Source organism: Sipha flava, unplaced genomic scaffold (assembly GCF_003268045.1).
Source record: "Sipha flava isolate LNK unplaced genomic scaffold, YSA_version1 255_pilon_pilon, whole genome shotgun sequence".
NCBI lineage: Eukaryota > Metazoa > Arthropoda > Insecta > Hemiptera > Aphididae > Sipha > Sipha flava.
In genome coordinates this window covers 276508-302435 of record NW_020272908.1, presented here as the reverse complement: position 1 = coordinate 302435, position 25928 = coordinate 276508, and the positions used below count along the sequence as shown (strand labels likewise).

At 27.3% G+C, this 25928-nt stretch overlaps 1 protein-coding gene across 1 annotated transcript; it reads left to right on the top strand.

Moving 5' to 3' along the window:
- Nucleotide 1: 1 nt before the first annotated feature.
- On the top strand, nucleotides 2-17966 carry LOC112684702 (centromere-associated protein E-like). The gene is made up of 15 exons (XM_025556346.1): nucleotides 2-403; nucleotides 6096-6330; nucleotides 6408-6552; nucleotides 6626-6721; nucleotides 8437-8636; nucleotides 8954-9085; nucleotides 9174-9453; nucleotides 9542-9680; nucleotides 9760-9868; nucleotides 9933-10086; nucleotides 10147-10350; nucleotides 10433-15947; nucleotides 16005-16180; nucleotides 17527-17637; nucleotides 17703-17966. The coding sequence occupies exons 1-15, from the start codon at nucleotides 250-252 to the stop codon at nucleotides 17835-17837; spliced, it is 7785 nt and encodes a 2594-aa protein (XP_025412131.1). The 5' UTR covers nucleotides 2-249; the 3' UTR covers nucleotides 17838-17966.
- The last annotated feature ends 7962 nt before the right edge of the window (nucleotides 17967-25928 follow it).

The window sequence follows — 25928 nt, the reverse complement described above, 5'->3', positions numbered from 1 at the left end:
AAAACGGCTGGGACAATGAAGAAAACGCAACAGTACCGGGAAAACGTTTGTTCCCGTTATCTTGTCTTTAGTTCGGGAGTTGGTCTTGTCTTTAACGATTCGTAGTTTTTTTCCCGTACCGATGGTAGTTCTCCTTTACGCGTACTTCGTTATTTAAGTGTTGTATAATATTTGTGCGTTGTGATTTATTTAGACAGACAAACCCGATGAAAACCTCTGATCCATTGTAACGACATCGAAACTGGTACAATGGATGCTTGTAACATTAAAGTGGCCATTAAAGCCCGACCGTTAAACCACAAGGAACAGTTGGACGGTAGAGTCTATTGGAAAATCGAATCTGACAGTGTGGTCCATATCGATCCAATCACCAAAAAAATAAACGGAGAGCGATTCTTTTTCGGTAAATTCCTTCATTCGTTATAAGTTTCCGATACTTGCACATGTTGCTGTAAGACAGACCAGTGCAATACAATCGATTGCTAGATTAAAATGGTGGCTATTAAGGCGCGTATTCAGGAACTTTTTATGGGGAGGGGTTCAGCAAATTTAAACTTACTATTTATAAAAATATAGCATATGTTGAAACAATGAAATTAATCAATTTACTGGGTTAAATACAAAATATTAAACATTATTAATAAAAAACATAATATATATTATATTCGAATTTCCAAGGTTAAAATAGTTATCACCTTAGTTAATAATATATAATATATTTTAAAAAGTGTACTTATAATTAAATTATTTTATATAAAATTGGAAATTACACTGGATTATTAAAATGTTTGATAATTTAATGCAATAATACAACAAGGGAATAATAATTGATTAGGTCTATTTGTTTTCTATAATTCAAATATTTTTAAAAATATAACCAAATAAATACCATTATTAACAACAAAATGTTAGTATTTCCTGTATTATGTGAAAACATACCAAAAAATATCAATATAAACCCTAAATTAGCAAAATAGCAATAAACCGTAAATATGCAAAAAAAAAATAGCAAAATTAATTGTTGTGTAAGATATCCAAGTAGTTTGAAACATATTTTTGTCTTACTTTGCATGTTCTAGAATGAAGCAAAAAAAATATGCATTTGCTAAAATTTCCGAGCCCTGGCTATGGCATATCATATTTGTGTGCATATAGCATGCGTGTGTGTGTGTAACACGTATATACAAACTTTTAATATAATTTCCAAGTCAAAATATAAAAATGTTAAAGATATAATGGTTTCATATTATTGTTATTTATTAACGCCCATTCGGGCAAAAAGTATAGATATATGATCGAAGAGTCTCGTTGAGAATCCTTATTGTGCGTAAACACCGAGAAGAAACAGCACACAAATACACAAATCGACTCCCGATAGCGAATACATTGAGTTTTGTCTCGGCGCTCGGACATCTCACTTGCACGCGTTGGTTGTTCACGGAGTGCGAGAGAAACAGAGATAAAAACTGCAGTTTTATGAGTTTCATTTTTCGTGCTCTCCTTGGATCGTCCTATCATGCTATTATTATATTATTATTTTATATATAATACGGGTGGTACTTTCCGGCGTTGTTGTGATAACACATTATTATAATATAATAGTAATAATAACAACAGCTACACGCGGCGCACCACGCATATGTATCTATAATATTATACCTATACAATTCTTTGTATATATGTTCAAATTTATTAAAAAACTACCCATTTTAATAATTATTTTAATATTCCTCATGACTCCAAAAGTGTTATAGGCTATATTTTGTTCAAATTTTGTAATATATTAATTATCATTTTAATAAATTTACATACTGACGTATAATTGTATGGGGTATTTCGGGTATTTCCATAACCGAACGCAATAGTATTCTAGAACCTTCTAGAAGAGATAAACAAATAATGACGATAATACTGCTATTTTTAAACATTCATGCGCTAGCTTATGCATATTAGCATTGACCCTAAATCAATTATAAATATAGTATAGAAGTATACTATTCAAAGAGAAGTTTTAGATCTAGTAAATAACTTATCCTAACTCTGAGGGTTCCCAGAAGACGGCTTCAGCTCATTTGCAGCGGTTACTCTTAAGCTGACCACACACTGGTAAAATAAAATTAACTGAAGGAATTTAAGTCACGTTTAGTCATTTTGCTTTTAGTCAAAATAAAGCATTATGATCGCACACCAGGGGCGTATCCAGGATTTTTTTTTAGGAGGGGCTAAATTCAAATAATTTTAATATTAATAGGTAGTATTTATTTTGAAATATGTACAGAAATCTTAAAACTGCACACAATGCTGATTTTCAGAGTTTTCCTCGGTGTAAAATAGTTTGCTGTAAATTCCATTTAGAACAAAGTTGGTTCAGACGTTTGCAGAAAAATAAAAATTTATTTAAAGAAAACTCAAATGATTCTTAAGTAGGAAGGTGGCTTAAATAAAATAATTGATATACTATAGTTGATAATTTTTTTTATAATAATTTAAAGTTTAATGACAATTGTCAATAAACCTAATAAAATTATCAAAATTTTTGGGACTAGCCATTATGGGGGGGGGGGGGTTAAAGCCCGTTAGCCACCCCCTTGGGTGCACCCTTGTCGCACACTAGATAAAACATAGTCAAATCAAAGTAAAACCAGTCGTCATAACCTGACGAGGAGGACGTTGCTATTCTTATTTTATGGTTTCTTTTAAAAGAAATTGAACAGGAAGAAAATAAATTTTTTTTTTATAATCACAAAGAGATTGACTCTCTTGGACAAACAATATTAAATTGTTGAGGTTAATTTCATGCTCAACAAACATTTTATAAGCCTATTGAATAAAATAAATAATATACACATAATATGGTACCTTTTACTTATTTACTTAATTTTTAAAACTTTTCAGGGGATACATATAGTATATAGTATATGTCAAAATTATGTACATGTATAAATATAATATAATTACCTTTATATTGTAGACAATTTAACATAAATAAATAATTGTTGGCATCATTTTGATATAACCATCCTGTGACTGCTTGATTATGACTAAACAAAATAGCGCACATTCTATTTCAATGAAGCAATATTAGTCATGACTAAAGACAAAAATGTTTTGTTTTGAATGCGCTTTATCAGTTTGCGTGTTTTCCTTAAAATATAAATGTTTTATTTTTCATAAGTCACAATAAAGTGCTTTTAGGCGCTTTAAAGCAGTTTTGTTTTACTAGTGTGCGGTCACCCTTACTATTACAACATTAAAAAATCAAATAAAAAAAACTTCTACCAGATCATATATTGAACATGATGATCAATAATTACTGGGCAAAAAGGCTGCAAGATTTACAAGAATTTATGCTTTTTTGCCAGACATGAATATACTTTTACAATAAATAACAACATAGCAATATCCAACTTCTTACAATCAATTTTGAATAAAAGTAATCAGATATTGTTACGTTCAATAGTGTTTATATTTAAACTTGCACTGTATGTTCCTGTAAAATTGTCCAAGAATTTCAAACAAATATCTTGCAAGTACCCATAAAAAATGATCTGAAAAAAACATATGAGTTAAAAATCGCTTATGGATTTCCAGCGCTCAATTAAAAAAATCTGGACTAAATGTTTAAGTTGTAACAAGGGTACAAATCATAATGTTCAGGTTGATCCGAAAATTAAAAAGTTTTGATTGTTCAATTACAATTGGAAATCTACGATAATAGCAATCCCGGGGATTATATATTCTGTAATTACAAAATAAAGGCTTTACCAATGTCTGTACTGAAAATTCACGATCGCTTCTATAAGCTACATAGATGCATTTTTCTATGAGAATAATCTTAAATCTAGCAGATACAGCATTATGATCAGAGAGAACAAAACCAACTGTGTACACAAACAACCAAATCACAAAAGTACACAAGTGGCCACAGAATTCCAAAAACGCTCACATTTTGATATTTTAAGCAAAATAATTATATTGTTCCAAAATATCACTGTAAAACGTGCTTCGGAAAAATAATTGAAATCCACAAAAAAGTACTTTGGAGTTGTAAAAAAAACTTTCTGTGCGTAAGTTGTTCAACTGTACAAACATTGAAAAAAAAATTAGCACATGATAGATCAAATTATAGATTGTCAACAAAAATTTGAATCAGAGTGATAAACACGTTAACTCAGACTTATTATCATTAATATACGCTAATTTTTTTTTCAATGTTTGTACAGTTGAAGAACTTGAATTTTTTGTGAATTGATATTTTTTCAAATTGAGGCACAACATTTTGATATTGATTTCACTTATTTATTAACATCAAAATTCTATCTTTTCTTCCAATCGCTTCATCTTAAGCACAAAAGGCTTTTTTTTTACTTCTCCAAAGTATTTTTTCGTAGATACTATATAAGTTACTATCTCAGGTTCAACGAGGGGTTCTGACCCCCCTCTCCAGGGATACGCTACTAGTACTAGTTGTTCTTCAACAAGTCTTCTTATGTATAATTAAACAAACTTAAAAAAAATACACATTCTTATCTTATGCATCTAAATTTTAAATTAAAAATAGATTGAAATACCTATCATTCTGTAGAAACGTACAAATAAAGGTGATAGGTATTTTAAATGTCTGTCTACCTTATGATTGGATTAAATTAAAAATAAAATGATTCTGTCTGTCTCATTTCAAAAATAAAGTACATTAGTATTTGGTTATGTTTTTAAACTATAAACATTTATATGAAATTGTCTGCATATTTACCTAAATATGTTTATTTTTTAATATAAGTAGTTTTGTGTATTGTATTGCTACTGTATAACATTTCTTTCAAATGTGAATCTTAAGAATTTTAAATACCTTTAAAAAATAATTTTTACAATTAGTTAAATTGAGTATTGCACATATTTTACAATATTAAATTTTTCTCTTAACTTTGATTTAAACAATTTTAAAAATATAAGCTATGTATCTATGAAATAAAATTGTCCATCCTAGAAAAATGTAATTATATCTCTCAATATTGGTGCAATAACTCAATTTATAATACATAGACTATTTAAATTATTCTAAATATATTATTACATTTGATTTATAGAATAACAATTTTACTATCACCTTTAATTTTTGTCTTGCATAATTTTTAAATCTCGATTTTCTATTTATGATTCTAAATTCTTAATTTGTGTTTAACACATATAGCCAGTGTTGGTCTATTATTTGGTATGCTACCCGGGGATCACTGAGAGCCCTAAGATTTATTCTTAAAATAAAGGCTCAATACAACCACGTTAATATGAAAAATAATAATTAGTATTTTCCTGAATTGAATTAAAATTATGTAATTCTTATCTTAATTAGGCACTTAAGTCAAGATCATAATGAAATTGTATATTTTTTAATTTTTTATGCTTAAAGGTCTTTAAAACCTTTTATACACTTCTTTTACTACCAAGTCTTCACAGTTGTCTTGATTTATTGCTATTTATATGCTTATCCTATTATCTTCCTTTGTATCCTTGATCACCCTATTTAGCTACTGTTTACAGCACCTTCCTCATGGTACCTTTTTTTCCAAAGGTTTCTGACCAATATATTGTAAATAGGTTTCCATCAACTTGACATATATGAACCGCTCATTTCAGTAATTTTTTACCTTTCCAATATTTAGTTTTTGTATAGGTTTTTTAAGTTCATGTATTTTCCTTAGAATTTTTCTGAAATTATATTTACAGTCTAGTAATGTACATATTAAATTTCATTTTAACTTAATTTATTGTGACAACTCTAAAATCTTCAGAATAATTATAATCATGTACAAACTTTAAATTACTTGTTTTTGTACATTTTTAAATCAATTCTTGAAATCTGTATAGCAAATGAATCATTTTTACTGCCTGTTAAGTAGTTGTATATATAAAAAAAATACTCAATGGTTTCATTATGTACCTAATAGAAAAATTTTAAAAATTGAAATGTTGATAGATGTTTACCATTAAAATTGTTATATTTTATTTTACTTTTAAAATGACAAAATTTTAAGTTTTTGGTCACTAATTTTAGTGATATAGGTATGAACCTGCTATAAATTATTTATTCAATTTAGATAGAGTATTTTGTGGTGAATCAACTAATAATGATGTATTTGACGAGATTGTCAAACCAATTATTGATAGAGGCGTGCAAGGGTTTAATGGTACAGTATTTGCATATGGTCAGACAGCTTCTGGAAAGACATATACTATGGCTGGTGATCAATCAAACCTTGGAATAATTCCATTGGCAATTTATTATATGTTCAGTGTTATGAATAGTTCTACAGATAGAGAATACTTACTCAGGTATAGTATTAATATTGTTGTTATTATTATTATAATTTATGAATGATAAATTTAATGTTTTATATTTTAATTTTCAGAGCTTGTTACTTAGAAATTTACAATGAAAAAGTTATTGACCTACTTGAAAAAAAGGATAACAAAAATCAGAAAAAAATTGAAATTCAGAAAGATGGATTACATATAACACCACTTAAAGCTGTAGTTTGTCAAAATGCTCAAATGGTATAACTATAAATTATATTACTATAAGTTTCTTATATTTTCAAACTTATTAATTATGTTATAATTAATTTAGGTTATTGATCTCATGAAAATGGGTGAACAAAATCGTAGTTTTGGAGAGACAAATATGAATGAGAGATCATCAAGATCTCATACCATATTTCGTATTGTAAGTATTTTTAATTAAAACATATTTCAATTTTAATTATTCTCATAACCATTCCTGGATTTTTTTTAATTTATATACACCATGATGTCATTATAAGAATTATATATATGTGTGTGTGTGTTACCGGCAATATACATAATACAAGCTTTGCCTAGGTGTTATGTATAATGCCAAACATGGAGTAGACAATATGATGAAAACAAACAAAATTGAGCATCGCCTATTACCAATGATTTTATTAATCATTTATCAAAAATGTGCATTCATGATTTAACACAATAAAGATTCTTTCACTATTATATTAATTCTGAGGTACAATATTGAACATACTAATAATTACAATATCCTCATTTTTCTCATCATTTTCATGTCTTGTTATAGTATTGCAACTATGGATACAATTTATATAAAGTCAAATTTTTATAACAAACTACAACAATTATATAATAAGTAAAATATTTATAATATAATAGTAATAATATAATAATTATAAGAATCTTAATGTAATATAACACATAATAAAAATGTTTTGTACTTTGCCAAAAAAAAATTGGCACTTTGCATAATGCCCCTATGTATTTTATAAAATACCTAGGTTGTATGTAAAATAATATTGAAAATCATATGTTTTATTTACATTGCCTGAAATGGGTCGGCAATTTGCATAATGCCTAGACATTTTTTAAAATATCTGAATTATCCATATTGCCGGTAACATATATATACAATGGCTATTTGCATTTTTATTTAAATTTGAATTAAAATGAAAGTTAAAATATTTATTTGTGTAAACATTAAATAATTAAACTATTTCAGAAATAATTTAATTCTTTTTTTTTTTATAGTCTTATGTTTTTTCTCTAGTACCTTACTTTAAAAACCTAACATGTTCTATTCTAATGAAAACAATTAGTATCTATCTTAAGGGAATTACAAACCCAGATTTTCTTTTTCTTTCTATCACACATGCAATGTAGGAATTTAGACGTTTTCTATTTCTAATGTACTGATTAATCTATTGATGCAATAAGGATTTTGAAAATTGATTTAAAATCGTCTTGCAATCTTTTTTTAGATCTATCTCATGTTTTTGATTTTGTTTCACGAAATAGGATTTAACAAATAGTAAACAAATATTATTTTTTGGATGTGTTACGTACAACATTTAATCTAAAGAAGACTTTATGACAAATTCAAATCAGTTTTAAAAATCCTTATCGCCGTAATATATTGATCGGTACTTTGGAAATAGAAAACATCTAAATCCCTATATTACACATGTGATAGAAAGAGAAAGATAATTATGGCTTGCAATCCCCTTAAACTCTAAATTAGTTGTCATATAATTTTATAGTCCGTATTTCTTGACAACATTTAGTTTAGGTTATTTTAAAATGTATGTACTGAGAAAAATGTTAAAAAAAAAAAAATTAAATAATTTTTTGAATATTTGATTATCCTAGATTACTAATTCACTAAATTAAATTAAATTTTTATACTTAGACGGAAAGTGATGTTATAATAATTATAACATCAAATTAATTAATTAATTTTTGTAAATTTATTTATAAAAATCCTAAATCTTTTTCTTAATCACATATTTCTAATATATATATTAATGATAGATTTTATAAAAATATTTTAAGTTAATTTTAAATCTTGGGACTTTTTCAAGTTAATAAATAATTTACAAGAATAGTTTTAATTTTTTTTAGATTCTAGAAAGTCGTAATGTTGATGATGATTGTGATGGGGCTTACCAACAGTCAGTAATAAATTTAGTTGACTTAGCTGGTTCTGAAAAAAGTAGTCAAACACAATTGTCCATGGAACGATTTAAAGAAGGTTGCAAAATTAATAGTTCTCTCACAACATTAGGTCTTGTCATTCAACAACTTAGTGAATGTCCTGATAGGTATTTATATTATGTTTATTATTTTTTATTATATTAATTAATCTGTATCATAATTATCAAATGTGACATATTTTAATTAATAATAACCAATTAATATATGCCATGAAAATGAGTTAAAGCTCATTTTGATTATTGGAAATTCTAATTTATGGCATTTTGTTTTGTTTTTTTTAATATTATTCATAAAAAATAAATCAAATTTTTTCAATTTTAATACCTTTTTTCTTGCTTATTACTTAATTATTATGTATTGATATAAGAATATATATATATATATATATATATTTATGTATATTGTATATTACTTTTTTTTTAAGCTCGCAGTTTATTAACTTCCGTGACAGTAAATTGACAAGAATATTACAAACATCTCTAGGTGGAAATTCATTAACTGCTATTATTTGCACTGTAACATTAGCTGTAGAAGATCAAACTCAAAACACATTGAGGTTTAGCATTATTTGTATTATTATATTTTATTTAATATATTTATTAATCAATGTTTAATATATATTATGTATTAATTTTTTTTTTTAGTTTTGCTTCTCGTGCTAAAAAAATTAGAAATGTTGCTAAAGTGAATGAAAATGTTACTGATGAAACACTTCTAAAACGTTATAGAGTTCAGCTTTCTAAGTTGAATAAAGAATTGGAGGGTATTAAACAAAATCAATATGAAAATGATGAAGTAAATGAAATTAAATATAAGTATCAAATTGAAAAACGAACAAATGAAGAATTAAAAGAACGTATTATGCGTTTACAAAACAATATGATTACATCATCTGTAGGGCACAAGGAACAACCTTCAAATAAAGTAAAAATGATTGCATTTTTAATTTTATTTTATACTTATATTAAATTAATAATTATTAATAAATAATTAATAATCAATTTTATTTTAGAAAGGGTATCATCGAAGGCGGACTTGGGGAGGCAAACTTGACTGTACATTTTCTTCAAATAGTATACTTGAAACTATAGAAGAAGATGTCAATGTTCCTCGACCTAGTGTACCATCAAATTTTGGCAATCAAAATAAAGGTTAATTTTTTTTTTTTTTTTTTAAATCGTACTTTACATTGTTATTGTTTATTTTGTATAATTATTTATCTATTTTTAGAATTTAAGACTCCGTTGGAACCATTTGAATTGGATTTAATGAGAGAAGAAGATCGTACTATAGATATTGAATCTATAATTAATGACATTCCAGAGAATGAAATCTCTCCGTAAGTCTGAAATATTTGTTAATTTGAATCATATTTAAATTTTACAATTATGTTTCATATTTAGACCTTGTAGCATACCTTTTAGTGTATGTGAAACACCTAAAAAAGTCTTAAGAGAACGTGTTAATAACTACAAAAATATGTTTGAAATGAGTATGAAAGAAAACAATGAATTGAGGGAATTTACAACTCTTGAAAAACAAATGTTTCATGAAAATGTAAGTAATAAAAATGTTTATATGATTATTTTGTTTATTTTTGTTTTTATAATCTTACAGAATGAACAACTAAAAAATTTAAGTATTTTAACAAAAAAAGTTGATGATCTTCAAATTGAAAAGAATGAATCAGCTGAATTAATTAAAAAACTTCAATGCTCAATTAAACTTATTGAAAATGAAAAACGTGATGTTGAAGTTGTCATGGAAATGCAAAAAAATAAGTATGAAAAACGTGAAATTGAACTTTTGGGTACTATTCAGGTCAGTACATTATAAAGAAATATATAATACCACCTATTAATTTACATATTATTTAATTGCACAAGATATACATTATTTACAGGAAACAAGAGAAGAACTAAAATTAAAAGAAGAACAATTAAAAAAAGTTATATTAAATGATACATTCATGTCTGAAAAGCAAGAAGAAATTAAAAGACTAGAAATGAAAATTAAAGAAATGAGTCTATTAAATCACTCTTATATTAATGAAATAGAAACAATGAAATCACAGTTGATAAATAAGGATCACCAACTTAATGAAGAATTGACAAAAAATAACTTGATCATGAATGAGTTATCTCTTCTTCAAAACCATGTGACTGAAAGTAAATCTGTTACTAATGCTGTTCAATTGTTAGCTGGTAAAGGGTATTTTGCTTTACAAAAACATGAAATTATGGAGTTGGATAAGCTTCTAGAACATATTCATAATACAGTAGAAAAATTGCAGTTTGATAATCAACAATTAAATGATGAAAATAACAATTTAAAATTAATTACAAATGATTTTACCATTCAAATTAATAATATCAAAAAAGAAAATTATGATTTGAAATTGCAGCTAAATTTAATTGAATCAAATATTAGGTCTGTTATCAAAGATTTTAGTGGTAGTGTGAAGATTGATGTTGATAACTCAGATGTAAACAGTTTAATAGAATTTGCTGTTAATCACTTTGAAAAAAACACAAAAGAGATAGATGAACTTTCGAGTAAAAATCAAATTTTAAATGAAAAATTGACTTTATCTAATAATACATTATGTGATATTAAATTATTTGTATTTGATGTTCTGGATGATATTCTAGGAAGTATTTCTTCTTTAGAAATTGATTCGACTACTGAAATAAACAGATTTAAGAAAGAACTTTCTGAAACTATTGAAAAAAATATATTTTTGAAATCAAGTATCCAAGATTTCAATAAATTAACATCTGAGTGTGTTGAAATTGTGGAAAAAGTTAAGACTAATCGATCCTATATTATAAGTCTTCAAAAAGAATTAGCTGTGAGTAATGCTGCTAAAAATGAATATCAAATACAAATTGAACAATTAAATGAATTAAATACTAACCTCAATACATTAATAGAAAATCAAACCAAAGTTGAAAAAGAAATTCAAGAAAGATTGGATGATAAATCATCTGAATTGAAAGATACTCTTATTGCTCTAAATGAAATGAAATTATCTATAAAAGATTATGAAAATGACACTAATTCAAATGTAGATCGATTAAACATTGAATTACAAATAGTTCAATCTAATCTTGAAGAAAAATGTAATCTGGTTAACAAGCTTGAAGAGACAACATTAGAACTATCAACTAAATACAATGAACTAGAAAGACATTATGAATTAACTACTAAAACCATTGAACAAAAGGAAGAAATTGAAAAGCAATTACGAGATGAACTTATTGAAAAGACTAACAATCTACAGTGTACAACTGATGAATTAAAAGAAATGAAAATGAAAGTTGCATCGAATGAATCTGAAATTCAAACGTTAAATACTTTACTTGAATCTGCTAAATCTGAAAACACAAATGATTTGGAACAAAACAACCAGCTTAAAAAAAGTGTTTCTGAATTACAGCTTAAATTAATAGAAAAAGAAACATCTGAAAGTAAAATTCATGAAGAATTGGTTACAAAAACTAAAGAATTAGAAATTGTACTTTCTCAAGTAAACGTCCTGCAATTAAACATTGATGCTAATACTAATGTTATAGAAAAACTGAACGATGAACTTGGTTCTATCAAATTAAATATAGAAGAAAAGTATAAACTAATTGATGAATTTGAAAAGAGTAAATTGTATGCAATAAAGTGTAATAATCTGAAATTAAATGAGACAATTATCAAACTTGAATCTGAATTGGTGGAAAAATCACACAATGAAGAATTTTTGGAAACCAAACTAAATAGTATTATTATAGAATTAAATGATACTAATTTTAAAAGCAATGAATTAAAATCAACTATAGATATTTTAAAAAATGATTATGAATATAATATTGAAAAACTAAACCATGAACTTGAATGTTATAAATTTACTGTTACTGAAAAAATTAGTTTAATTGAAGAATTAGAAAACGTTAATTCAAAACTTTCAAATCAAATATCAGAAAAATTATCATCCAAATCATTCCTTATTGAAAATGCTTTAGTTGATTTAAATGAAATTTATTCATTAGTCGTAACAATGGAGAATGACTTAAAATCATACATTCTTTTAACAGAACAATTGAAGTCTGAATTGGCTACTAAATCAGATTTACTAACCAATTTAGAAACCATGAACTCTGAATTACTTGTGAAATGTGCTGAAATTAATGAAACAAAGTTAATTAAAATAAAAGAAGATGAAAATTCTTATAAAAATCTACAAGATCAATTCATAACAGTTACTGAAATAAATAAAGATTTAAATTTGGCGAATCAAAAATATATAGAATTATCAAAACATCATGAAGAGACAAAATTGTATCTAGAAAATACATTAAAATTGCAAGTATCAAACTATCACAAGTTGTATACAGAATTCATTAATTTATCTAATGATATTGAATCATCTTTTAAACTTCAAATGGATACAGAATCTAATTTGAGAGCAGAAATTGTACTTAAATCTACTGAGATTGAGTATTTACAAAAGCAAATACTTGAATCCAGTTTACAGTCAGAATATGATAAACTCGAAGAAGAATTTATGTTGAGGTCACGTGAATGTGATGAAGCACAATCTAAAATTGTGAATCTCGAATCAATATTGTTAAATCAAGCAGAAAATGAAAAAATCCTAAAAAGTAATTACAAGTCTAAATGTATTGCGTTGGAAGAGTATAAGAAAAATGTTGAGTTTTTGTTTTCGAGAAACGATTCATTTCAAACAAGAGTTAATGATTTTGAGGAAAATGTTTTAGTGGATTTAAATGAAGAATTTGATTCAATTAAATCAGAATTAGCTAAGAAAACAGAGAATGAAAAATATTTATTGGAAGAAAAAGCCAATCTTGAGTGTAAATTGAACGAACTGCAAGAAAAACTTTCCAGTATTGCCAAGGAAATGGAATTAAGTGAAGAAAGAACAGAAGATTTAGCCTCAATTATTGATGTTTTAGTAATTGAATTGAAAGATGCAAATTCTGTAAAAAAGAATTTAGAATGTCGTTTAAATGAAGCGGAACATGATATAATAATGACTGGAGATATGGTTGAACATTTTGAACGTGATTTGTACTGTGCACAAAGAGAATATGAAAATTTGTGTACTAAAACTAAATTTATTGAAAATGAGTTAAACGGACTCAAATCAAAATTAAATGATAAAATTGATAAAAATAATTTGGAAAGTAATAATGTAAGAAATCAATTATTCGATCCACTTGTTGATTATGTACATGATATTAAATTAAAACTGACTGAACTCAATTCTGCTATGATATCAGGAAATCGGAGTGAAAAACTATTTAGAACAAAAGTAATGTCTATTGAAGATGATGGTTTACCATGTGATGATGAAGTTTGGAAAGGTGGCTCCCCTCTTGTATCTCCTAATATTGGAATTGATTTAGAAATTGATAATTTACGGAAGTTATTAGGAGATAAAATAGATTTAATTAACTCTCTTCAAAAAGATAAAAATAATGTAGAGAACAGTGTTAACGAACTTCAAGACCAAATAAAAAATTTATCCAATGAGAATAACAAATTAGTTAATGATATGGCGTTAATGGAAAATTATTTGAAGGAAAAAGAATCTTTACTAAGCAATTTAAATAATGAATTGAGTCAATTGAAAATACAATATACTACACTTGAAGAACATAATCAGGCTATAAAAGAACAAATTCATCATAGTTTAGACATTGATTCAGAACTGAGAAATGGTAAAAAGAACTTGTTAAATGAAATCAATCTTCTTGAACCAGGAAAAATAACTGGGGTTCTTGCTCATCATAATTTGTCAAATTTGTTGGATACATTTGTCAGTTTAATAATGACTAAAGAACAACAAATTGTAACTGATTTAGTTAATAGCCACAATAAGAGTAAGCAACAATATGAAGATCAGATCAAACAATTCCAAGAAGATATTAAAAAAGGAAAAGAATGGCAAGAACAAGTAGAAAGTGATAATGAAAAACTCTGTTTAGAATTGGAAATTCTGAAGTCTGAAAAACATAATTTCCCTAATAGAGAAATTGAGATAAAAGAGTTAACCGAAAAAATATTAGAAGTAGAAAATCAAGCTTTTGATTATTTATCTGAATTGCAAGAATTAAAGACACAATTTAACAAGAAAAGTGAACAAAGTTATCAAGCATTGTCAAATGAGTTTGAATTATTTAAAACTAGTTCTGAGCAATCTATAAAAGAACTGAAAACAAAACTTGAAGATCTAACCAGCAAATATAATGAATCATTAAATTTGTACAAAGATCAAAAAAACAGTCGTTCTACTCTGGAAAGTCAAGTAGAGAAAATCCAATCTGAATGTGCGTGTCTTCAAGCTATTTTAGAAAAGAAAGATGAAGATATTAAAAATCTATTTGATCAGGTTCAATTGAAAACAGAAGAATATGAAAAATTATTAGAAAAAAATGTTCTCCAAAAAAAAGAAATGAATGATATTCACGGGAAAAAGATTGACGAACTTTTATTGGAATTAAATGATAAATCACAACAAATATATAACACAGATAAATTACTCAAAGAAGTAACTAAAAATTACAACCAACTTCTGGAAGAAAATTCTTCAAATGTATTAAAAAATAAGCATAATAATGATAATTCTGATTTATGTGCAAAAATAAAAGAACTTGAGTTTAATATTCAAACTATTTCAGAAATTAATAAAACAAAACTTAAAAGTTTGGAAACAGAATTAAAATTAAAGAATACTAAATTAGAAGAGAGTGAAGCTCAATATTCTAAAGTTATTCAGGAATTTGAACTTAACAAGTTAAAAATTATTACTCTTGAAAAACAATTAGAAAATAGTTATGAGACATTAAAGTTAAAAGATGATCAAATTAAAAATTACTATACAAAATCGAAAATTAATGATGACAACTCAGTTGAAATAAATAACACAATTGACAAATTTAGAAAAACACTAAATTGCACTGGTCCATTATCTTTGCTCTATGAAAATTTCAGTTCATTAGTGGCAAAATATGAAGATTTAAAAGAAGAAATGGAAGAACTTAAGCTTAATAATATGAATTTGGACGAAGAATGTGAATTGATGTTAACTGAAATAAAAAGTAAAGACGGCAAAATATTAGAACTTCTGACTCAGGAAGACGAGCTGAAACAAAATATTGAATTATTAACTGAAGAAAGAGATTTTTTAAAAAATAAATTTGAACAAGTTAAAAATGTTAATGATGATATCAAAAAATTAAATGATGAAATATGTGGTTATGAGCAAAATATTTATCAATTAAGAAAAGAAAAAGGTCAGCTAATTATGGCCCATGATAAAGAAATGAAAAAGCTGAAATCTGAACTAAATGAAGTTCATACTAAAAATTTAGAACTTCTTAATGAATATAATAAACTATCAGGTAAATGTTACTTATTTTATACATAAAAAAAATATTTTATAAAAAATATCTTTTCAGAGACTGCCAAGAATTTGGAAAAATCTTTAAAGGAGGATATTCAACAGTTGAATAGATGTATTGTTGATAAAAATGCCAAAATTTCTACATTAGAACTCTTCTCTAAAACTAATAATGACGAGCTAAAAAAGAAAAATAATGAACTGGAACACTTCTACAAGAGGGCTAGAGATGAGGTAACAGCTAGAAAATTATATTAAATAATTTTTCTACTATAAAATAATAAACAATTACAACATAAGTTAACACTATTTAATAATTCATCTATTTCTCATTATTAGAACAAATATAATACATTTTTATTAGTTCCTTTCGTTCAATAATTATTTTATATTATTTGTATTCACGAGTAACTCGTGAAGTAGCGAACGCTACACAGCGGCACGTCCTTATCTGTTTCCTCGAGTTTCCAGTTCATAATAATTAATATTGTAAACTATTATGTAACTTTTGTTTTTGTAAGTTTTCATACGTCGATCGCGAGATTCGGCCAACCTATTCGTTGTCGTGTTTCGGTCGCTATTAAAGCACTATCAATTTTATATAGTTTTTTTTTTTTTTTTTTGTCCATCTGCCATTGAGGCAACGTTGATTATTCTTTTTATAATACTGTGCCATTTGCCACCGAGGCAATATTATTACTATTATTATTATTTTTTTTTTTTTTTATTTTTTGTGTTCTGTTCGCCATTGCGGCATATTAACTGATTATTATTCACTTTACGAAAATCAAACAGTTACCAAATTGTACTACGTGATTTATTGAATCTTTTTTTGTCTACGTGTCACCACAGAATAAATGACATTTCATTTATTCTGTGGTGTCACCATCATCGTCAACGTGAATTCTCTTCAGTCCTTTCCGTCACCTTTGAGTTAGTATTTTTATCATATATATATATATATATATATATATATATATATCGTCCAAATTGTTTGGACCGATTGGTCAACGAGTCCGACCAGGGAAACCTATCGCCGTCCAATACGCATAAGACCACCAACACCCAGGAGAGGGTGTGTGCGAGGTCGTCGAGAGGGCAACTGCAGTTACCATCATAGTTGACTTGCCATATTTGTAATTTGTGAATTGAGTATTTGTCTGATTTTTGTGAACTCTACTGGTAAGGTACACTAGCCTGATTCGAACAGTAGAGCATCCCCTCTGTTAACCAACCTCTTATTCCTCTTTCCCTTGTAAAATAATAGATAACTTGTAATCCACTCCTTCATCGTCGACACCGCCGTCATCGTGTACTAATTCCAGGCGCTGGCCATCATTACGGAGTTATTAACTGTTAGGTTTCATACCCAATGAAACTCGTCGTAAAAGTGTAGTTGCCTACTCACGTCACTGACCATTTTGGTTTTTACATATATATATATATATATATTCTTTTATTTTTATTTTTTATTTATCTATTTATACAATTTTTATTCATATGAAAATATACATTATAAAAAATCAATATTTCATTTTAACAATGCATGTATTATAATAATTATTATTTAATCTTTATAGAATCATATGTTGCGTAAAGAAGTACATCGGTTAAAAGAAATTACAAACGTAAGAAAACTTGATCAATATACTCAGACTGTTGAAGAACAAAGTGTAGTCAGTAGTGCTATGGCAAGTTAAAAATAAGCATTAGTATGACAGTCAAATTGTGATTAATATTTTAATGTTTTTTTTAGATTGCTGGGAATAAAAGCATGGCTGAAAAAATTACTAAGTTGGAAAATGATAACCAGGTGATGAAAAAAATGTTACATCATCGAAAAATTAAAATTGAAGAACTTCAAAAACAACTTAGTGAGAATCATTCTTGAATTTGTTTAATTAAGTTAACTAACAGTTGGTTTTTAAAATTATATACTGTATACATATATTTATGGAATTGTATTATTAAGAAGTTATTGTGTTCTATAGAAAATAAGTATAAATTTATTGAGATTTAATTATATTCTAATTTTTATGATATTTACATACCTTTTGAATGAATATTTTTTTAGCATTTCTGCTTAAAGTTGTATGCAATTTTAAAAATTTCTATTTTTGATTCAAGTTTATACTAAAAAATTATTTGTTCTTGAGTTTTTGACCGACATAGTTTATACTATATTAGTTTAAGTGTATAAATAAAAAAATAATAATAACACCAAAGTTGATCATAGTAATATAAACTTCTTACCAACCTTTTGCAAGTTATGTGTAACATAATTAAAAATAATATATATTTATTAATTTGTTCAACTTATGTATTATAAATTCACTTCTATATTTAAACCATATTTTATAAAATGGGTTGAAAATAAATCATCAAATCCTGCATTTATCATTTGTACACTAACTTTTAACCATTAACTTTTAGTTACATTTATTAATTATAAATATATAAGTTACTGTTATTATAGTTATCTATTTTTTGAGCACAAACGTATTTTTTTTTTTATATATGTATAAAAACCAAAACAAGTACCTAAAACAAAATATATTTTTTTCTACATAGTATAAAATGAAGTTATATCTTTTACAATTCAAGGAAGATTATTTAGATGAAAAAAAATCAGTAAACCATGCACAGAATTTAACTTATTAATCATAGTATATTTAAAGGTTCCAATATTATGTTACATATTTAATTGTTCTTTATGGCACATTATATATGACTTACTTGGGAATTACATTCCTTAAGAAATGAGACGAAAAATAACTACCATAACCTGTTGGAACGTCGTTTTGGGAGTTGTACTTCAATAACCCAACAAACTATAATTATTCGTGGTTAAAGTCATTAAATGGCTGAGCTTGATTCTGCATTGCGAGCGCATTTCATATTTCAGCTAGACTGTCAACTGTCCTACATTAAGGATCTGTCCAACATCCAATCAGTGCCGGATTAAGGGCCGATGCCGCCTGGAGCAAATAATGTTTGCCTCCCTCCCTCTCAAAGAAATAAGGTTTGAGTAAGACCAAAAAAAAAATCCTGGTTTCCATGTATAAATTAAAAAATAAAATAGGTACTATTTATAAATATATATATATATATATATTATAAAATATAGGTAGCTAATATAATAATTAATCTACTTTAACTAAGAAGTATAAATAGGTATATGTTAAATGTCACTGAATAGTTTTACAAAGAATTTTTTTAAACTAATGGAAAATACTAACAAAATACAATTATAATATTAATAAATTGGTTCAAAATATGCAGATAAAAATTAAAGTAATTTTTAATATTAACGCCAATTAAAAAAAAAACTATAACCATATAACTATGTATACTCGTATATTTTACATTTTTTTTTTAAATTATATTTTTTTATGGATTTAATAGATACAAGATTTTATGTTAATTCTTATCATTTAATTTCCTCAACCAAATCAGATTCTATGAATAAAATTGATAATTTTGACATTTTTCTTGTATTAATAACGATCTTAAATAATTTTTTTGAGGCTATTTTATTTATGCTGCCCCACTTAATTTACCGCCCTGGAGCAAATACTCCTTTTGCACCTATGTTAATCCGGCCCTGCATCCAATAATAATCCAATTAAAATGTTTTAAAAACAGTCCGACATTTCATATAAATAGCTATTGGCTATTTATATTTTATCATTATTATTACTATTATTTATTTAATTTTATAAATTTATCTTGAACCAAGAATCAATGGCGCCGAGCATCTAAAATTTTACTCAGGCCAAATAAAAATACAATGACCAACAGCCTATATTTCTATTTTGCATAAAAAAATAATTTGTGCTCTCAAATTACAAGTATTATACATGGTTCATACTAGTCCAACACGTACTGACGACCTGACCTAACCTTAGAGTTCGGCGCCACTACCACTAGTTGTATACCACGACCGGACTAAGAGGATCATGGTCTTTTATATTACATTTTCTCTACATCATGGATAAAACTAATAGAAGGCAAAAACCATGGTTATAGTCAGGCTCGGATTTAAATGTCCTAAAAACACAAAATAAATTCCCTACTAAGAAATACAAAAATAAAGTTAAATTTATTATTATTATTATTATTATTATTATTATTTATCCAACATTTTAAAATTGTATAGGTACGTTTAAAATATATGATTTAATAAAAATAAAGTCAAATAACAAGTAAAAAATTAAATTTTACAAATTACAATTTTATTACACTGGTAAAAGCTTATTTAATATTTTGAAATTTAAATGATCGATGGTTGCCTGCCAACAAGTTTTTATATACGAGTAGGTACTGAAAATGACCTCTCTACATCAACTGAGGTGATTAAAAAATGTCATATCGTTAGGAATCAAGTCTTCTAGAACAATATTTTCTTCTAATATTTGACACATTTTTTTAATTTGTTTAAAGCCTTTATTTTTATTTAAAATTTTGTCAAATTTAGTATGACATTATGTGATAAGAATCAAGATCAATTTCAGCCTTTTCTAATTTAAAACCAGATTGTCTGATATTATATAGTTCAAAATGAAAATTATTTTTATTACATGGTACAATGTTTATTTCAGTAAGTCAATTTTTTTTAGTCATATTACAAGAAATAGGTCAAAAATGTCTAAATAAATTTAAAAAATGCCTTAAAAAGTATAACACCCGCTAAAAATACAAAAACTGCTCCAAAAAAATTTCGTAATGACAACATGAAGTACTTGAAACACATTTGTAGCTTGGAAAGTATCGTGTAAGACATTAAAAAAAAAAAGATGCAAATGCATTGAAATCCGAGCCCTAATTATTGCACACATATAGGGTATCTCAAAAATAACACAGGATTTAAATCTGCTATAAATTAAATTTATTTCTTTTGCAAAAACCATAACAAATATATCATTCTTTTCAGGAGAAGTTAAGTTTTAACAGTGAAAGCGGTATCGGGCATATGACCCTCTCTACTAGCCTTACAGACGATTATTCTTTCCATAAAATTTACCTTGACTCGATCACAAATTGATCCATCAAGTTCGTTGAGGATACAACGAATTTCTTGCTTATCTTGCTTATATTTCAAGACATTTCGAACTTTGTTCTAGAAAACTCATGACTTAGTGTATCTCTATAAGAAAAAAATCACACGGCATCAGGTCGCAAGATCGAGGTGGATAGCTTTGGCCACGCAACGAGATTAGTCTGTCCGGGAACTTCTCACGCAGCTGAGTGATTGTTTCTCTCGAAGTGTATCAAGTAGCGCCGTCTTGTTATAACCATACAAGAATACCTACTGAGCTCAGTAATTTTCTTTGGCCTTATTTGGACCAAATAAACATCAAAAATGGTTTCAATTGACAATTTTTGCTGGATGAACAATGTCAAGAGTCCATCCAAACGTTCTTGCTTTACTGTACTGCGTAGCTTTGTTTTAACTATGATGAATTTTGGAAAAATTCTTTCACAAGTACAACTTGTAAGTGGAATAGCCATAAATATTTGGAAAGATTTAAAAAAATTAAAATATATAATTTCTCTTCCACTATAAGGTTCAGTTGGCCTTTAATTAATTTATCAATATTTATTATTCCATCATTTGATACATCATTAGTATGTTTTAGTAGGTCAATATCTGTTTTTAATACTTTACTGTCTAGATCAAATGTGTCTGTTAATATATTAATATCATCACTACTAATTTGAAGGTTTAATAACATACCTACATGTTTTATTATATCAATTGTTTTTTAATAAAACAAAATTTTTAAAGCAGAAATCATGTTGTCCAATGTACTTAGGGTTGCCATATGTCACGGAAAACTGACATTGTCACCGGTTTTGGACTTCGCGTCCCGGTGTCTCAAAAAATGTTTTCGGAACGTCCATATGTCCTATCTTAGATGTTTAAAAGAAATTTAGTATTGTTTAATTCTTAATTTCGACCATTTTATCTCAAAGTACATTTTTAATCGTAATCGATTAACGATATATAATAAAAACATAGTTTATACTATACACATATAAATACAAAATATATTTTATTTTATAAAAAATATTTTTAAATATTATATTGTCGGCCATTAATAGTCCTCTTCAGTGGTGTATACATAACTTTTGTATGGGGGACCTTTTGCAAACAAATCATTATTTTTATTTTATCATTATTTTTTTTCTACGTTTCTACCGCACATTTAAAACATTATTTTATAACATTTAAAATAAGACCTAGGGCAGGGGCGGATAGGGCCGCCGGGACACTAGGATTTTTCCGGTGGACCGCTGCTTATATTGACGAAAATGGGCCGATGATAAATATTACTACTAATACTATTATACATGTACATACATATATACAAATAAAAGTAAATAAATATAATACTAATAATATATATTTAAATCTAGTTTAAAGCTATAAATATCATAGTAAATTCCTTTAAAATGAAGAAGAAAAAAAGTATTTACAGTAGGGTTACATAATTTTAAATATAATTTTTTTTATGTATTATTTAAATTAAATGATTAAAAATTAAATTTTATTAAAAATTTTGAGTGCAAATTTATTTTTTTAAAGTGCATGTTAAAGATCTTTTAGCGTATATTTGATTGATTTTTAATGCATATAATTCCGTGCTATAATGATAACTGATTGTTCAGATTTAAATTATCATATATAGTTAATAATAAAACCTCACGGCAAAATTGATTACTGATATATCATGTTTTTCCACAATAATTATACGCGAACTATGTGAATAGTATAATATTGGTAAAATGTTGTATGCTTCAAAACGAATAAAAATTAAAGGAGGTGCAGAAAATAAAAGAGATAAAAATCGTAGAGTTGTTAGAAGAGAGCAAAACATGTGTAAAATTAAATAGTATAATATGTATTATAATTTTAAATATTATTTAAGAACGTCGAAAAAAAAGGTGGTTATTGCCAGATTGGTTCTCTCAAAGTTGAATTAATTGTTTAGTTAGAACTTGGATATAATCATGCGGACTGCTGTATTCTATTTTTTCCGGGCTGGTTAGATTATGCCTATCCGCCCCTGACCTAGGGAGATCTGACCTCCACATCCCCCCCCTTATATACGCCCACTCAATGTATTAAAAGTTATATAAAAAGTATATTACTCAATATTGTGTTTATTTTGTCCCGGTTTCGCCTTATAAATTTATGACATTTCTAAATGTAGGTACTGTTAATAGACTATTCTCATGTTCTTTAGTAATGTTGTGTATGACTTGAGCAATCTATCTTCGTAGAGATTCTTCTTTGTCTATTGATAGGTACAGGGTATGATCATTAAGTAGCAAGACTGAATTTCTATAGCGCGAACGGAGGGGTGGAAGGGGGTCGGACCACCTGAGCATGGTAGTGGGGAGCTTTCCGACGAGACCGGTATTTGTTCCAGTCACCTGAGGGTAAGTGTAAAGTGAGGATAGCAAAAATAGTAAATAGTGAATATTTAAAAACAAATGTCAAACATTAAGTTTTTATTTATACAATAAAAATAATATTATTAAAACTTATACAGTACCAGGGTCGCATTAAAGGGGGGGCACTGGCTACAACTCCCCCGGGCGCAAGTTTTTTGGGGGCGCCGAAATTTTGTGGTCAGAAATTTGTGCTCACTTGTGAATTATTGAACTTTTAAAATTATTATTATTTTTTTTTTTTTTTAATGTATTTATAGCAATATCAGCTATCAGCGATCTCGAATACTATTAATATACCTATTATCAGTTCCCAAATTTGTTGTGATAATGTTAATAAACATAAGTTATTTTTAATAATACGGCGTATTATGTTATCGTGTGCGGCGTGCGATGGAGTGCCTACTACACAAAAATAGAATTGATTTTAGAATATCTAAAAGGTTCATGAGGATCTATCTCCTATATTTTCCGTGGATAGGCCTCTTAGAGAGGCGCCAATTTTTTTTTTTTTCGCCGAGGTGCAAAATTACTAAATACGACACTGTATAGTACTCATGTATTTTTTTTTTTTTAGCGTTACAGGCCATTTAGGCCCTTTGCTGTCAATACTAAATTCTTCCATTCTTCTCTATTATACGCATGGTTCATGTCTTCATTCCAATCTGGTCTCAGCTCCTTTATATCTCTTTTGAATGTATTTAACCAACGTTGCTTTTGTCTACCACGCGGTCTTTTTTTATTTAAATTATTTACAAGTACCATCTTGACAATACTGTTGTGTGCTCTCCAGACATTGCCTGCCTACTCCAATATTGTACCTTTTACAAATTGTGTTATACTTCCTTTCCCATATAGCTGCTTTATCTGTTAATTTGACCTTCTCTCCCACACTTGGGTGTCAGGATTATACATGGGACCATAAATTTTTCTTAAGACCTTTCTTTCAAATATACTTAGTTTATTTTCATCTCCTGCTGTTATAGCCCAGGTACAACAAACGTATGACACAGCTGGTCTGAGATACGTGGTATATAATGTTTCTTCGGCTTTCCTAGACAATAATTTTGATTTTAGCAGATGTAACAGAGCAAAATAACACCCATTATCGGCTTTTAAACGAAGTTTGTTTTCATTATACATGCAATTTCTATTATTTATATTGATTCCAAGATATTTAAAGTCATGAACTTGTTGAAAGGACATTCCGTCGACTTGCAAATCTAATTCGTCTTCAGCGCTGCATACTTTTCTGGTCATGTACAAATATTTGGTTTTCTCCTGATTTACCAACATCCCCATGTGCTTGCATTCTTTCATTAGGTTTGACATACCATTTACAATATCCTGCTTTGTGTCACCCAATATTATTATATCATCCGCGTACGCCAGGCATAGGCGCACATTCAGTATGAAACTTGGGAGTGCTAAAATTATCCGTCCAAGACGAAGCCCAAACCACAAACCCCTTACAACAGTGATTTCCAACCTTTTTCATCTTATGCCCCATGGTAAATTTTAAAAAATTTAATATATCATAATTATTTTTGTAATTTTATCACCATATTTTCTTCCGAGTCAAACCAAAATTAACTTCTCCCCCTTGGAAACCACTGCCCTACAATTACTTAGCATAAAATGTTTTAGTTTTACTATTTAATTATAGTTGTAGCAATTTTATATATTATAACTAAAAATATTATTAATAAACATCACTATTTTTTATCAACAAGCAATCAAACCTGTAGACGGTAAACAAAACCAAAATCCTAAATAGTATTCTAGCAATAAATTCTAGCATAATTATAGTATCACATGTATAGGTAACATAAACACAAATACCCAATATCAAATGTATTCACATAGTATGAGTACGTTCGTGGGCATTAGTGCATTATCAATGCAAACTGGAGTTTATTCATTCTTATAAATGCAAAATAATTCTCTTTAAACAATAATTTTACCTCAAGATAAACTGAAGGTACTGGTTTAGAACTCGGGGGGTGCTAAGCACTCCCTGGCACCCCCGTCTGTGCGCCAATGACGCCAGGAGGGTGTGAGTACACATGTATAGCATTAGAATTATTAAACTTTACAAAAAAATGTTGTATAATAATTAATTATTTATTGGACTTAAATAACGGGCATTATGTGTAAGCTTTAGGACTGTTAGGTACCAAAGTAGATTAAATATTTAAAATTCACAATATCATATACTAGGTATGTGTAATGGAAATAACGATTTCACAATTTCACGATCATGAGTAAAGACTAAAGGCATGTGAAATGTTGAAAAGTTTGTGATTTTTAAGAATTATGATTTATGTTATGAATATTTTCTATGATGAAGTTAAAAATGTAAGCATTTAGCGGCTTTCCTGCTTCAATGATAATATCGAGTCGGCTATCTATAAAAATATAGTTGTTTTATATAACCTGTAGTATATTTAATCAATGCCTGTGATTAGGGAGTAAACCCGTTATCACGCGGATATCGTTGTCATCGTCAGATTCTTATCATCAA